The sequence below is a fragment of the Monodelphis domestica genome, chromosome 8 (assembly GCF_027887165.1).
Source record: "Monodelphis domestica isolate mMonDom1 chromosome 8, mMonDom1.pri, whole genome shotgun sequence".
Classification (NCBI taxonomy): domain Eukaryota; kingdom Metazoa; phylum Chordata; class Mammalia; order Didelphimorphia; family Didelphidae; genus Monodelphis; species Monodelphis domestica.
Genome location: NC_077234.1, coordinates 209,571,459 through 209,586,859, shown reverse-complemented (window position 1 = coordinate 209,586,859; position 15,401 = coordinate 209,571,459). Strand labels below are relative to the sequence as shown.

At 35.5% G+C, this 15,401-nt stretch overlaps 1 protein-coding gene across 4 annotated transcripts in view; it reads left to right on the top strand.

Moving 5' to 3' along the window:
- HERC2 (HECT and RLD domain containing E3 ubiquitin protein ligase 2) overlaps positions 1-15,401 on the top strand; it is a 206,703-nt gene that overhangs the window by 33,674 nt on the left and 157,628 nt on the right. For all 4 annotated transcript variants that reach the window (XM_056807129.1, XM_056807128.1, XM_056807130.1 and 1 more), the window contains exon 4: positions 4,030-4,167. In XM_056807129.1, the coding sequence (XP_056663107.1) occupies positions 4,030-4,167 (138 nt within the window). The remainder of the gene's footprint in view (positions 1-4,029; positions 4,168-15,401) is intronic.

Sequence of the window (15,401 nt, the reverse complement as noted above, 5' to 3'; positions counted from 1 at the left end):
AGAGGTTAACAAATTTGTAGGAAGTTTTAAATCTTTTACAATATTATCTAAAAGGTGTCCTGATTGTGATTTATTTTGGCTTTGTATCTGTGGAGGAGATAATTTTAGCATTGTGACTTAAAATCTAAATTAATTGGTTGCCAGGGGAAAAATCCCAAATAAAATACCCAAGTCAGTCTAGAAATTTATGGTAATTTTAATTAATATTGAGGGAAGGATTTAAGGAGAAAGAGGGAAGAGGGTACAGGATTTCTCCCTCCTGACCTGTGCCAGAGGGAGTTCAAGATCTCTGCCGCTAGGTCTCTGAAGGAGATTAGGGACTTCTAAGAGGATAAAATTTACAAAGTATAGGAGGAAAAACTCAGCCAGAAACTCACCACTGAACCAGACAATAGCTGTAGCCACGCCAAGATGCCGAAAGGCCCAGCATGCTGCCACTAGCCACCTCTCCGCCACCAAAGGTACCGGAGAGAGGAAGTGACATGAAATATATAGACCTTTTACTCTTGTGTCCCTTCCTCTAAATTTTCAAGTCTACCAATCATATCAGAGGCTTTTCTCCAGGACTGCCCATTCTTTAGTTCTTATTTTCTTTGATTAGATTATCTTTTGAGTTACTTAACACTTTGTTAAGTTCACCTTTACCTTACTTAACCTTTTTGTGATTAATTTACCCTTTATAGTTACTTAACACCTTTTTGTATTAAGATCTTAAAATTGACTTAGCTTAAAGTTATAGCTTCACTATAAAGTAAGAACTAAGTACCTTCATTGTTCAATCAGGAGATTACAATTTCATCTTCTCCATAAAGTAAAATCTAAGTAGGCTGGAGTAATCTAAATTTCACATATCCTAGTAGGTGTATGTTGCTTGGGAAATGAAGAAAAATCTTTTTATTATTTGCAACCTTGTTTCTCTAATCCTCTTTTGCTATTTAGAGTATTATACTTGTAAGATTTGCATGTTTTAACCTTGATATTAAATTATTCTCAATGGATATTGATTTAAAACTTAAAAACTTTCAGATGGATACCTCAAAATATTTTTACATAATTGATTATATTTCACCAAACATCTGGGGGCCCTGGGGTGAGAGGAGAGGAGAGTCAGTAAGAGGCTGTAGCACTGTAGCAAGGAGGGAAGAGCAAGTCAAGAGCAAACCCCTTTCTCCACCCCCCCCCCCATTCCCCAATCTGCTGTTGCAGGTTTGGAACCTAAGTCCAATCCAACATTCAGATCATAAGATCTTTCTGGGGCAAATAATGGTACAAGCTAACCCACACTCCCTGAAATTTCAAACCTGTGGAGAAGTCTGGAGTCTTAGCCAGGGTAATCTAGGCTGAAGTGGGCTGATCCATGAGGGCCCAGAGTGAAGTCAGGAATCCCAATCTGGGTTTAGGATGAGGACATAGTTCACACTTTAGGGTGAGGACACAGTTCTTTTTGCAGAGCTCCAGAACAGGGCAGTCAAGGGTGTGCCTGTTTGGATCAAGTACCTGGTAAGACCAAAAACTTGAGCCTAAGCCTGCTATAATATTTTTGGTAGTATTTTATTTAAGATTTTTGCATCTATGTTCATTAAGATTGGTCTGTAGTTTTCTTTCTCTGTTTTTCATCCACCTAGCTTTGGAATCAGGACTATATTTGCCTCATAAAAAGAATTTGGCAAGACTTCTTTGCTTATTTTGTCAAATAATTTGCATAGTATTGGGATTAGTTTTTCTTTAAATGTTTAGTAGAATTCACTTGTAAATACTTCTGGCCCTGGGGATTTTTTCTTAGGAAGTTCCTTGATGGCTTGTTCAATTACTTTTTCTGAGATGGAATTATTTAAACATTCTATTTCCTCTTTTGTTAATCTAGGAAATTTATATTTTTGTAAATATTCACACATTTTACCTAGATTGTCATATTTATTGACATGTAATTGGGCAAAATACTTCTTAATAATTACCTTAATTTCCTCTTCATTAGACTTGAGATTACCTGTTTTATCTTTGATACTATTAATCTGATAATCATCTTTCCTTTTTTAATTACATTAACCAGTACTTTATTTTATTTGTTTCTTCAAAGTACCAGCTCCTAGACTTATTAGTTCAATAGTTCTTTTACTTTCAATTTTATTAATTTCTCCTTTAATTTTAAGGATTTCCCATTTAGTTTTTAATTCAGGGATTTTTAATTCGTCCTTTTTCTAAATTTTTAAGTTGCAAGCCCAAGTCATTGATCTCCTCCCTCTCTATTTTGCTGATATAGGCACTGTTAAGGGTAAATTTAGGGGTTGAGACTGAATATAATAATTATTGGTTGCCAAGGATTTTATTTATAAAATCCTAAAATGAAACACTAAAGTCAGAATGGAGTTTTTATGGTGATTTAATTACAATAGGAGGAAGAAATTATTAGAGGGAGAGAGCGAGAGGGAGAGAAGGAAAGAAGTTTAACTCAAAACCGCTCTGGCTCAGGCTGAGCCAAAGCAGGAGTTTTAAGGCCTTGGAGAGCCAAGGCAGAGAAGGGAGTCAGTCCTTATCACTCATGTGACCAATCTGAAGGAAGGCTCCTCTAAGCTCCTTGAGCTCCAGGATCGAACTGGAGTCCAGTCCTCTCCACAGGAAATTTTCCCCTAAGTATGGCTTTGGCTGTATCCCATAGTTTTTCATATGGTGTCTCCTCATTGTCATTTTCTTTAATTAAGTCCTTAATTGTTTCTATGATTTCTTTTTTGACCCACTAGTTTTGAAGAATTAGATTATTTAGTTTACAATTAATTTTAAATTTGCCTTTCTATGGACACTTGTTAATTATAATTTTTACCACATTGTGATCTGAAAAAGTAGCTACATTTATTTGCAATATTTTTATGCCCTAGTACATGTATAAGTCAGTGGAACTGCTTGTCAGCTCTGGAAGGATCGGATTGAAAAGGGGAGGGAAAGAATATAAATCATATAACCATATCAAAATATTCTAAATAAATAAATACAAGAAATTAGCTAGTTGTGACTATATTATAGACAGCTATTAAAAAGGGGCAGTTTCTTTGGAGAACAAGAATAAATAAGTAAATAAATAAGAATGTTGTATGCTAGCATTTGTAGGGAAGTTCTAGCTCGCAGCCATAATTCACTTCCCAAATATGCACATAAAATAAGTAAACTGTCGTTTGACTTTTTCATCCTCTTAATGATTATCTTTCTTCCCTTTTAGAAAAAGATGTCTGTACTACTTGCTTTTATTTTTTCTCCCTACTGCTGTCTCAACTCTTTGAAGTGTAGTGTCTGATCTCATTCAATTAGAAACTTTTTTCTCCAAGATTAACAATAATCTTTAAATTGACAAATCTAATGGATTTTTCTTAATTCTTATCCTGCTTGACCACTGCAGAATTTGATTCTGTTGATCACTTCCTGAATGCTATTTCTTCTGGATTTTTGTGTCACTGCTCTCACTTAGTTTGATTTTTTCCCCCTTTTTGGTCTCCTTTGCTTAATCATTATTCATATTCTACTTAATTTGCACATAACTCAAAACTCTGTCCTGAGGTTTCTCTCTTTCAACTTTTTCTCTTGATGATTCAACAGAGGAGAGGCATAAAAATTAGGGAGCATTAGGAGAAATTTTTTGGAGTAGATGGGATTTTATAGCTTGGACTTGAAGGAAGCCAGGAGGTAGAAGTGAGGAGGTGCAGAGCATTCTAAGCATGTCTTGACAGCCAGTGAAAATATGATTGTGAAAAATAGCATGCTTCCCAGACAAATTCATGTGCAATTTAATGATTTATTGATAAAAGAGAGTCACTGATTTGGTTCATTGATACCTGTAACAAAAAAAAGTTTGCCACATGTTTTGTAACAGATTTTTGTCAACCTTTTTTTGGGTGCTTTTCCTGTTTAATAATATTGTAGATGTGATGATATTCAGTATCTTATTTTTTTTCTATATCAGGATTAATGTATACATCATAGTTGAACAGAGGATGTTGTATTTCTTATAAAGGTTAACAGCTTCCATATTTAATTTCTCAGATGACACTGCCGAATGTCAAAGTGGAACAAAGAAAGAAGATCAAAGTGAGAAAGAGAAGAAAGATGAAGAAGAAACCCCAGTGCCTATGTACAGGGCCAAATCAATTGTGGAGAGTTGGGTATGGGGCAAACAACCAGGTATTGTGAAATTTTCTGATGGTGATAATGCATGAAGGCTTGACCCAGTATTATATGAAAATGTAATATTCTAGATACATGTTTAATGTTAGACTTTGATGACTTACATTTAGTGAAGCTGTAAAATTGAGATTTGAACTCTGGACTCCATTCCCCAGGAGTCCTTGCTAGCTCCCAGAATGCCCTCTAATCTCACTGAATTCTCACCTGGGAGAACAAAATTTTATTTAAAGGGTCTTCCCCATAGGTGGGCTCTTTTGGACTTCTGTTTTGGGGCAGACGAGGCTCTTTCCATAATGTAGGTGAGGTCTTGTCTAGGCCTCTGGCCTAGGCACGTGTTTTTTCTTACTTGTATATTCTTAAATTCTCAACCTTTAATGAACCTCATAAAATATAATACTCCTTGCAGAGAGAAACAAATTTCTACCTCCCACAGTCTCCCCTAAATTTTAATCTTTACAAAGCCATTAAGATTCATTTATTTCTTCATTTTTGTTTCCCATTTTATGTTTTTTTGTTTCCCATTTGTTTCCCATTCAATGCTTTGTTCATATATTTGACTATCATATTTGACTAGTTTTTGTTTTATTATATTTCCTCAACATGCTCTTTAAATTTTATGGTTTTGCATACTCAGTTTTAGATTATAAATTGTATGTAATATTGTCAAAGGAATCATTGATATAATGGTGCTATTTATCCATTTGATCTAAAAGGTTTTGAAAGTAGACTTTTTAAAACAACTAGTTAACTTTTTTTATTTCCTGTATTTTGACCCTCATCAGGATCTTAAATATTCTTATTTGGAAGATTTTTTTGAAATAAATATGGTGAGAGGAACCCTAACTTTAATTATACTTTAATTTTCAGATATGCATTTTCTAAAATAGCATAGATTTTTAAAAAGAAGACTAGATTATAGTACAGTGGTACTTTATAATTCCAGAGAAAGTTTTTTGCAAGTTGTAATTTGTTGTGTTGTGCTGATTGACAGAAATCTTGCTACAGTATTAAGACTAATTCATGGAAAATGGATGAATTCCAGTGCCACACAGAATCTTCAACAGAAAAGGAAATAAAAATATTCAATTCATTAAGCATCTGCAATGCCAAAGTGACTACCATGTGCCAGGCAATATGTTAAGCTGTGGGGATACAGTCAATAAAAAGAAACAGTCTCTACCCCCAATGAGCTTATTATTTAATGTAGGGAGACAACACACAAAAGGAGATGGGAAAGCATGAGTAGGGGAGAAGAGAGCAGAGTGTACCTGGCATATTATTCTGTGGAGTTGAAACTAGGCAAGACAGCAGATACAGAGTGGAATGAATCTAGTTACTGTCTTCTCTAAAGGAAGGCATTGAGAAGAGTTTAGTATTCTACTCCCTAGCCCTCCAGTCAGAGGGGAGAGGAGGCTGGAGGAGGTAGTATCAGTTAAGACTTTATTTAGCAGCATGGGTATTAGAGGTAATGAACTTAACTTGAGTGGGACATATTTTTTGAGGGCGTTAAAAGTAGACAGAGGAAGAGATGCAACATGGAGGAATATTATTAAATTTTATATAAAATTATATTATTTGTGTCATAAAGTAGGACATGTATGTCTAGGATTTTGGGATTAGAGGGCAAAGAGAGAAGCCTCATGTGAGTTCTGGCAAGGAGGTAGCGAGGAGAAGTTCTATAAATATATGGTTTTCTGGATGGACTTTGGCAGGTAGAATAAGTTCTTGGAAGAAGTCCCTGTTCTTCATGTTCCCCTCTCCTTCTCTAATCAGCTCCTGGGAATAAGTAGCTTCAGTTGAGCTAATCATTGTCTTGTCTCTCCTTAGGGAATAGAGACTATCTTCCTAAAAAGAAATGGAGAAAAGACATTATGAATCATTACTTTTGTTGCTCCTTTTCTTATATTCTCACTGCTTTCCAGCTAACTGAGAGGACTAAATATGATTTATTTACCTCTGGAGTGGCTTTAAAAATAGGCAAAATTTGACTTTAAGGAGTTTCTTTGTCTTTCAAAATCTCAGGTTGGCATAACAGAATGATGGATATGACATGAGAAGAATTAGGCTCAGATGCCAGCTTTGACATTTACTATGTGTGCAGTGTTGGATAAGTTACTAACTTCTCTCAGTTTGATTTTTGGTAAAAATTGAGAATTGGACTAAATGACTTTTAAAGTATTTTTCACCTTCACCTTGCTGATTGCTAAAAATTCTTGAAATAGTGATCATAACTAAATTTTTTTAGTACTTGGAAATAAAGGGCTTAAAATGCAGGTATTCAGTGAAGGTCATATATTGAAATTTATTTGTTTCATTCAATTCAGTGTAAATATTAATTAAGTGCTTGCCATGTGCAGAAGATGGAGAAGATGCAAAACAAATTAGATGTGAATTTATAGCCAAGTTGGGAAGCTGTTTCTCAAAAACGGTTACAAAATAGAATATTGACATATAAAAAGTGCCATGAGAGTCTAGTGGCAGGATAGTTTGTGTTTTGGAGATGTCCTTTAAAATTGTGTCAGGCAAAAGAAAAATCAATGAAATGATTGTGTCCCCCCACCCTCCTCCCCCCCCAGGTCCTACTCTGTTGCTTCTGTTAGGAGTCTTACTCTGTTCCTTCATAGAAATGTGGAGGTAGACGATGGATTTCTCAAAGGCTACCATATGCTAATTAAGCCTACTGTATAAATGAACATCAGCTTTGATATGTTGGAAGCTGAAACCAAGCTAGAAAGTCTGTGAATACGGACCCAGTGGTAGACTCTCTTGTTCAAGAACTGATCTCTCTAATATTCAGAGAGGTTTTTCATCAAGTTTACTTTAAGTTGATGAATTTTTTGGCAAGAGGAATCTTTATAGATAATCTCCCAAGTTAGGGGTGGTTGTGGCTTGCTTTGGTGGAAGGAGTTCCCACTGTGGTAAAATTACAGATCCTTCTAGTATGGAAGTAAAGTTTTAATAGGAGTGAGTTCGTGGAGACTTTTTTTCAGAAGAGAGCTCTTTTGCCAGTTTCCATTGCTGGCTGTTTCCTCTCTCAATGTACATGTGATAAATGAACTGAATTAGAAGTTGGAATTTACATCTCCCTTGTTCTCCACTATTACTTCCAGAGCCTCCCTTTGCTATTATCTACCACCTTCCTTTTTTTTGAAGTGCATCTCTTTGTTTATATAAACCAATCTAACTACTTCTTGCTTTCATCTACTGACTTCATATTGTTCTTAGAAGACATAATATATGCAAAGCATTTTGTAAATCTTAAAGTTCTATATAAATGGTATGTTGTTGGTCTCCACTTTTTTTAAGGAGTTAGAAACCTGGCACATGGGTTTTCTCTCAATTTCATCCCATTTATTTCTCCTGTCTACATATTTTTTGATTTTAGAATATATATTGATATATCTTCAATTACCATGGCTTCCTGAGTCATTAATCTCCTCAGATTCTGGAACTTCCATCTTCACTCTGCTTCAGCCATCACTCATGTTTCTTCATTATCATATCCAAAGCTGTTCTTCCTACATGATCTTTAAATGCTCTTAGATTACTAGAATTGCTTCATTCCGTAGGACATGGAATTAGAGCCAGAAGGGATCTTGGAGGTCATCTAGACCAATTCTCTTATTGTACAGATGAAGAAACTAAGGCCTAGAGAGGTTAAGTGATTTGCCCAAGGTCATGCAAGTAGTGAGTGGTAGAGATGGGATGTTAACGCACATCTTTTGACTCCATAGCCAGTGTTCCTTATACCTCTTTCCTATCAAAACTGTTCCCAAAGTTGCTCCTTGCTTTCACTGTAACCTCTCATCCATCTCATAACCCATAGTCATTTTATCTGTCCTGTTCTCACAGGCTGTCATCCATATTCTTATTTTCTTCTATTCTTAGTCTTGACCCTATACTTATAAGTACTTAATAAGAACAGGGAATCTTTGTCTTCCAGCCACGAATCTCATTTGCATCTTGATGATTTTCAATTTTGTCATCTTGACCATTTGCCTTCTCTACTCCTATTAGGCACTGAATGGAGGAAGTAACAACCAGGTCCATCATAAATTTATGTTGTCCAAATTCTTCTTGGTCCTTACTCCTACTTGGCATTCTTTGTATTCATCTCTGATGGATTCTCTGCCATACTCTTACAGCAGCTATTCCGTACTTTCTCTTCAAGACTGTAAGGGTAAAAAATTGAGATTGGACTAAATATAAGAGAAATCGGCTTGCCGAAATTAATATATCTCAAGTCAAAATGATTTTGTAGTAGTTTTATTTACAAGACAGAGGGAAAGAGTAAGATAGAGAAATGAGAAAGAGGGTAGAGTAAGAAATCTAGCTTAATGAGCTAAATATCTGCTTTAGCGCCTGGCTTTGGTCCATCAGGGCTCCAGAAGCCCAGCCAGAGGTAAATTAGGTATTACCCATGTGACATCTGAGAGGGAGGCATGTCTGGTGTTAATCTCTCTGGAATTCAGGAAAAGAAGGTCTGTTTTTACCACTCATCAATCCAAAATCAAGAGCAGTCTCACCAAATGCTAGGATCTCAGGTCCATGCAAGGAAGGTCTTCTACCAGCTTTCACAACCTTGATAGAGCTCAAACTACAACTCCGAAAAAATTCTCGCAAACTCCCTTCCACAGGAAGTTGTAACTACTTTTAGAGACCCTTCTTTGCATCACTTCCTGTGCCTTCCTCCACTTTATGTGGACCAATTGTAGTTTATAAATTTTTCTTAGAACTGCCCAGGGGGCAGTCAGTAGTTTCTGCGTTGTCACTCACTTTAGCAGGTTGTGGACCTCCCCTCACTTAAAAGTAAATTGGGGGTATATACGCTTCTGGTGCTTAAATCTGAAAGTGGGCAGGGGAGAGTTAATCCTATCTTCACAAGTCTGTTTGTGACCTTGAGTAATCTCTATATTAGTGGACTTCAGTTTTCTTATTTGTACAGAAGGAGATTGGACCAGTTCAGGAACAATAAGCTTTTTTGTTTGTTTCATGAACCTCTTTGGCAGTCTGGTGAAATTTGTGCACCCTCTCTTAGCATAATTCTTTTTTTACAAATGTTTAAAATGAGATACAGGGTTTACAAAGGAAACCAGTTATATTAGAAACATAGGGATCCAAATAATTTAAAAAAATTCATAGCTCTTATGTTAAGAATTATTGACTAGTTGATTTTAGAAGGCCTTTCCACTTTGGAATTCTTTTGATTCCAAACTAACATAGGTACAACTTATTAACATATTTGTTGCTTTGGGACATTGGTAAATTGGTGGAGTTTAACCATTCATTATATATAACTTGTAAAAACATATTAATTTTTTTGTATGGTTAACAAATTCATGAGTCTTCGAAGTAGAGATTTATTTAAAGTTTCAGGAGCAAAAAAGCTCTTTATTTTTTCTTTCGCCTTGTGTTAGAATTATTGCTTGTTAGTCAGTGGATGCCCGAGAGTCAAGTTTTTTTCTTCTTCTTTGTTATTATAAGACATCTTTGAATTTTTTCCCTTTAAAAAAAGTTCTCTCAATTTTATGAAATGCCATATTGAAAATAAAAATTGTGTGAGTAATATCCCTTTTTTTTTTTTAAACTCTTACCTTCCGTCTTGGAGTCAATACTGTGTATTGGCTCCAAGGCAGAAGAGTGGTAAGGGTTAGGCAATGGGATAATATCCCATTTTTATTTTCTAATATAGCACTGAAGTTAGGACTGTTTTAACATCAAAGTATTTCATAAATCTTCAAGCATGAACTTGCATGACCACTAATTATGGGTGTAATATTATGGAATGGATCCCTCTTCAGCTTAGAGTATATGATTCTTCTTAGCTCATTTGCATATACTTCATTCTTCAAAAATGAACTCAAATACCACAATGTTTCATAGATCTTTCTCTTTTTGGTTAATTGTTATAACATTTATGAGTAACTAAATTCTGTTTAAATAATTTTCTAATTGTTTATTGTTTCCTGAAAAGCGTCAAAACTGCCTGACATTAAGATAGTCTTATATCTTCCTGAACACCTAGCCTAGTGTATTGCGCAACACATTTGAATGAATGAATGAATGAATGAATAAGAGTGATGAGCTTTCCTTTAAAGTTAATATATGGGGGACAGCTGGGTGGCTCAGTGGATTGAGAGCCAGGCCTAGAGATGGGAGGTCCTGGGTTTAAATGTGGCCTCGGATACTTCCTAGCTATGTGATCCTGGGCAAGTCACTTAACCCCCTTTGTTTAGCCCTTACCACTCTTCTGCCTTAGAAATACACTGTATTGATTCCAAGATGGAAGGTAAGGGTTAAAAAAAAAGTTAACATGATTTTTTTAAAGTAAGAGATTAAAAATTCAAGTGTATTATATTTACTATAAAATTTACTATGTGCTAGACTCTATTTTTCTGAAAATTAATGATTGTATCGGAAAATTTTTTTTAGAGTCACTGATATTTGTGTCTGAATATTATCAGAATTCTTATTAAATCATAGGATCATAAGATTTAGGGCTTTAAAAGGGAACTTAGAAGTTGTCTAGTTCAGCTTGCTCATTTTACCAATGAGGAATTTGATGTCTAGAGAAGCTAAGCCAGTTGTTCAAGGCCACACAAATAGTAAATGGTAGACTTGGGTTGGAATCCAAATTTGCAATATTTCTGGGCTGAATTTTCAGTATGTAATGTTTATACAATCATAGAGTCAGAAGGAGCCCCAGAGGGTATTTGGTTCAACTTCCTTCCCAGTGGAGAAAACCCTTTTCTGATACTCCTATGGTTATTTATTCACATGTTGCTTGAGAGTGTGTTGCTTTTTCATAAAGAATTCTGTTCCATTATTGGGCATAATTTTATGGGAAAGAACATTAACAATTGACATTGCGATCTTCAACCTGCCCCTTTTTCTTACCATTCCATTTCTTCCATTTGGAGCAAATATAGTTAGAGCTATCCAAAAGTCATTACCTAGGAAATAGTTACTCAAGGAACACATAAGAAATAGAATATGAAAGTACTTTTAAGTATTGTTGTTTGTAGAGCACTAATCTTGGCACTGAGGAATATACAGATCTGAAATTTATGTTCTAAGATAAGAGATTTACAGTTATTATTTTGTTAACAAGCATTTATTTGTTATGTGCCTAGCATTATGCTAGACACAGAATAAAAATGAAACATTCCTTGCTCTCAGGGAATTTATGTAAATAAATAACATATGCACATATTCTTTGGAGAGAAACAACATATGCATATGTATGTACAAAATAAGCATATACTGAACAAAGGTAGTTAGGAAGAAAGAGCACTAGTAGTAGATATCAAGAAGGCCTATATGTAGGAGGTACTGTTGAAGTTAATTATGGAAGAGTAAGATATTATGTGTGAAGTAAGTAAAGGTGAGGAGGGAGTGCTTTCTAGGCAGGGGAATGGCCAGTAGGAAGATTTAGAGACGGAAGATTGAGTACCATGTGGGAAGAATAGAGAAGAGGCCAGTTTGGTTAATATAAGAAATTCAATTTAGGTTTTATTTTAAATATGAGAATTCTAAAATAATATTGTGGTTGCCAATTTTAAAATATTACAGCTTACGTCAAAATGACTTTTAGTAGCTTTATTTACAAACAGGTGGAAAGAGTGAAAGTGGAAAAATGTAGATAGATAGAAAGTACTGCTTAGCTACCAATACCCCGAGTTTAATACTAATGTCTCCATGAGAATCCAAAAGCAAATCTCATCAGAATCTAAAGCCCTAATTAGGAACCAAAATCTGAAGAGCCACTTTTTATTTCAAGATCATGTATCCATTTTGGTTTCAACTTGGCATATGGTATGATATTCTGGTCTATACCTAATATCTGCCACAATGTTTTCTAGTTTTCCCAGCAATTTTTGTTATATAATGACAAATAGTTATTCTTCCCCCTCCCCCCAAAAGCTTGGTTCTTTGGGTTTATTGAAAACTAGGTTACTGTGGTCATTTACTACTGTGTATTGATCTATTCTATTCGTTTGACCTGTTGTTCTTTCAGATAAATTTTGTTATTTTTTTTAGCTCTATGAAATATTTTTTGGGAAGTTTGATTGATATGCCACTGAATAGGTAAACTAATTTAGTCAATTTTTATTATATTGGCTTAGCCTACCCATGAGCACTCTTAATGTTTTTCTAATTGTTTGCTCAGGGAGGAGTATTATCTTTGGTATGGAGGGCTTGTCATGCCCTCCTAGGGCAGCTCTCCAGCCTCTGACCCTCACCTGACACCCAGCTCTCACTTATGGCTCCCAGTAGCTGCTAGCATGCAGCAGCGGCCACACCCCAGGCAACGGCTTCGACAGGCCGGCTAAACCTTGTGAGGGTAGCCATTGGGTTGTCGTGGACCCCTGGTGAACCAGGGCTTTGCTCACCCAGCATGTGAAGACTGCTTTGGCCGAACAGACGGAAGAAACCAGTAAGAAGGTTCAACGGCTGAGAGGGCGACACAGCAAAGCACTGTGGAGTGCTTAGGGCATGTTGGAGCACAAAAGACAACACGGCCATCCAATGCAGCTGAGGAAGTCTCCAGGTGTAACGACTTTTTGTGCCATTGGACCCAGGCTTCCAATGCCGAGAGAGTGGGACTGTCTCTGTGCATCGACTTTTCCACTTAAATCTCCATGCACAGGTGTCTTTGTGCACAAAAACACACAAAGACAATAGTCATCCTTGGTTACCGAGAGACTACTACTACTACTAATTGTTTAAGTCTGACTTTGTGTGTAAAGTATTTTGTAATTGTATTCATATAGTTGCTGGGTATGTTTTGGTAGATATATTGCCTTCATGTATTTTATTTCATTTATTTATTTAAAACCCTTACCTTATGTCTTGGAGTCAATACTGTGTACTGGCTCCAAGGCAGAAGAGTGGTAAGGGTTAGGCAATGGGGATTAAGTGACTTGCCCAAGGTCACACAGCTGGGAAGTGTCTGAGGCCAGATTTGAACCTAGGACCTCCCATCTCTAGACCTGGTTCTCAATCCACTGAACTACCACTGAATTACTATTGTAATTTGTTTCAATGAGCTTTTTAGTTGATTCTCAGGGATTCTCTAAGTATACCACTATACTGTATGTAAAGAGTGATAACTTTGTTTCCTCATTGCTTTTTCTAATTCCCTTTTTCTGAACATCTAATGGTTTCTGTTTTTATTATTGATATGGTCAATTATTGTCTAATAATTTTCATAATGTTGAACCATCCCTGCATTTGGGGTTTATCCATTCTCCAAGCCATGATCCAAGACATTGTGCGGTGTTTATTTTCATCACTTGGATATATTTTCTTAACTTTTCATGACATATGCATTATGCAAGAACATGTCGCATTTCATTTCTATTTTCGTATTTCTGTAATTCTTTTTTATTTAAAAAACCAAACCCTTACTTTCCATCTTAGAATTAATACTGAGTATTGTTTCCAAGGCAGAAGTGTGGTAAAGGCTAGCCAAAGGGGGTCAAGTGACTTGCCCAGGGTCACATAGCTAGGAAGTACCTGAGGCCAGATTTGAACCTAGGACCTCCCATCTCCACTCCTGGCTCTCAATCTACTGAGCCACCCAGCTCTTCCGTATTTCTGAATTCTGAAACAATTATACTTCTTCATATATGAATAATATTTATTAGAGTTCATAGTTCCCTTAATTAGGATAAAAGTTCCAAAACCTACTAGAAGTTAAATCCCCCAGTTTTTTTTTTTTTTGTGTATTTTATAATCTGATGAAGAAGCTTATGTCTGAGAGTTTCACTTGGACTTATTCTGATGGCAGTTTTGGCATAGCTTTGAATGAAAAAATTATCAGCAATATAACAATCATTTTTTCCCCCTTCATAACAGTAGTTTTTGCTTTTTAAAGAAATGTTTTTGTCTCCAAACTTTAGGAAGCTTTCCTGGAATTGTAGATGTATCATTAATACTCTCTCTAGTTGTTAAGTTCCTCTGAAACTCATTCCTTGTTTTCAGTTGATTATTCTATTTTACATCAATAGTTTCCAGTTTAAAACATTTTAAATATTTCAGCTGAACTTTTCCTTTGTGTTTTGATGTGACTGATTCTGTTTGATTGGCTTGCATTACTTTGATGTACTCTTAAATGATCCTCAAAAAGCTTTATTTCCCTGTTCCAGTAGCTATTATACTATCTTTAATAGTCAATAAAGAATATTTTTTGGGGCAGCTGGTAGATTAAGAGCCAGGTCCAGAGAAGGGAGGTCCTGGGTTCAGTGGCCTCAGACACTTCCCTAGTTTGGTGACTCTGGGCAAGTCACTTAACTGCCCGCCCTTGCCTATGTTATTTTGTGCTTTAATAATGTTTAAAAACATTATTCTGAGAAAAGATTCAAAGGCTTCACAGATTACCAAAGACATGTAAGGTTGGGGATGAGTTAATGACCCCAAAAAGATTTTGAAAACTTAACTGAGAGAAGGGAGAGTATTTTTCATAAATCTTTTTGGAGTCAAGGTTGGTTGAATTTTGATATTTTTTGGTGGTTATTTCCCTTACATCATTGTGGTCATTTTTTTGATTCTGTATACTTTGCTGCAGTAATTCATATGTCTTTCCAATTCATCTGAATTCCTCATATTATTTTTATATTGGAATAAAATTTCATTATGTATTAACACAGCACAATTTTTAAACATTCCTCAATTGATGGGTATCCATTTTGTTTCTGCTTTCATGTTTCCCAAAACATTACTGCCAAAAATATCTTGTTATGTATTAACTCTCCTAGAAAATAATTTAGTATTAAGAGAAAAGGGTAGCAGGATCATTTGTTCAAATGGTTCGATCTCTTTTTAGTCATATTTCTCTACTAATACTGAATTGTTTTCCAGGATGATTGGACTAGTTCACAGCCCCAACAACAATATACCACTAATGTAGTTTTCTTAAATTATTGCTTCTTTGAGCTCTGTGGTAAAAATCTTTCAGTAGTTCTGAAAGGCATCAGTCACATTCTTTGTACCTAATAGGCATTTAATAATTAGCAGGGCCCTCAGAGCAACAAGACAGTCCTTTTTCTATGCTTATTGATTCTTTAGCAATTCGTCATAGCATTTGGGTAGAATTATGTCTTCAGGCCTCCTGGGAGCACTCATCTCTCTTCTCATCTGAAGATTTTACCTCATGTTTTACAAAGAATATCAAGGTTATAATTTTAAGTAGATGTTTAATAAATATTGAATTAAAGTATTGAAAAAAA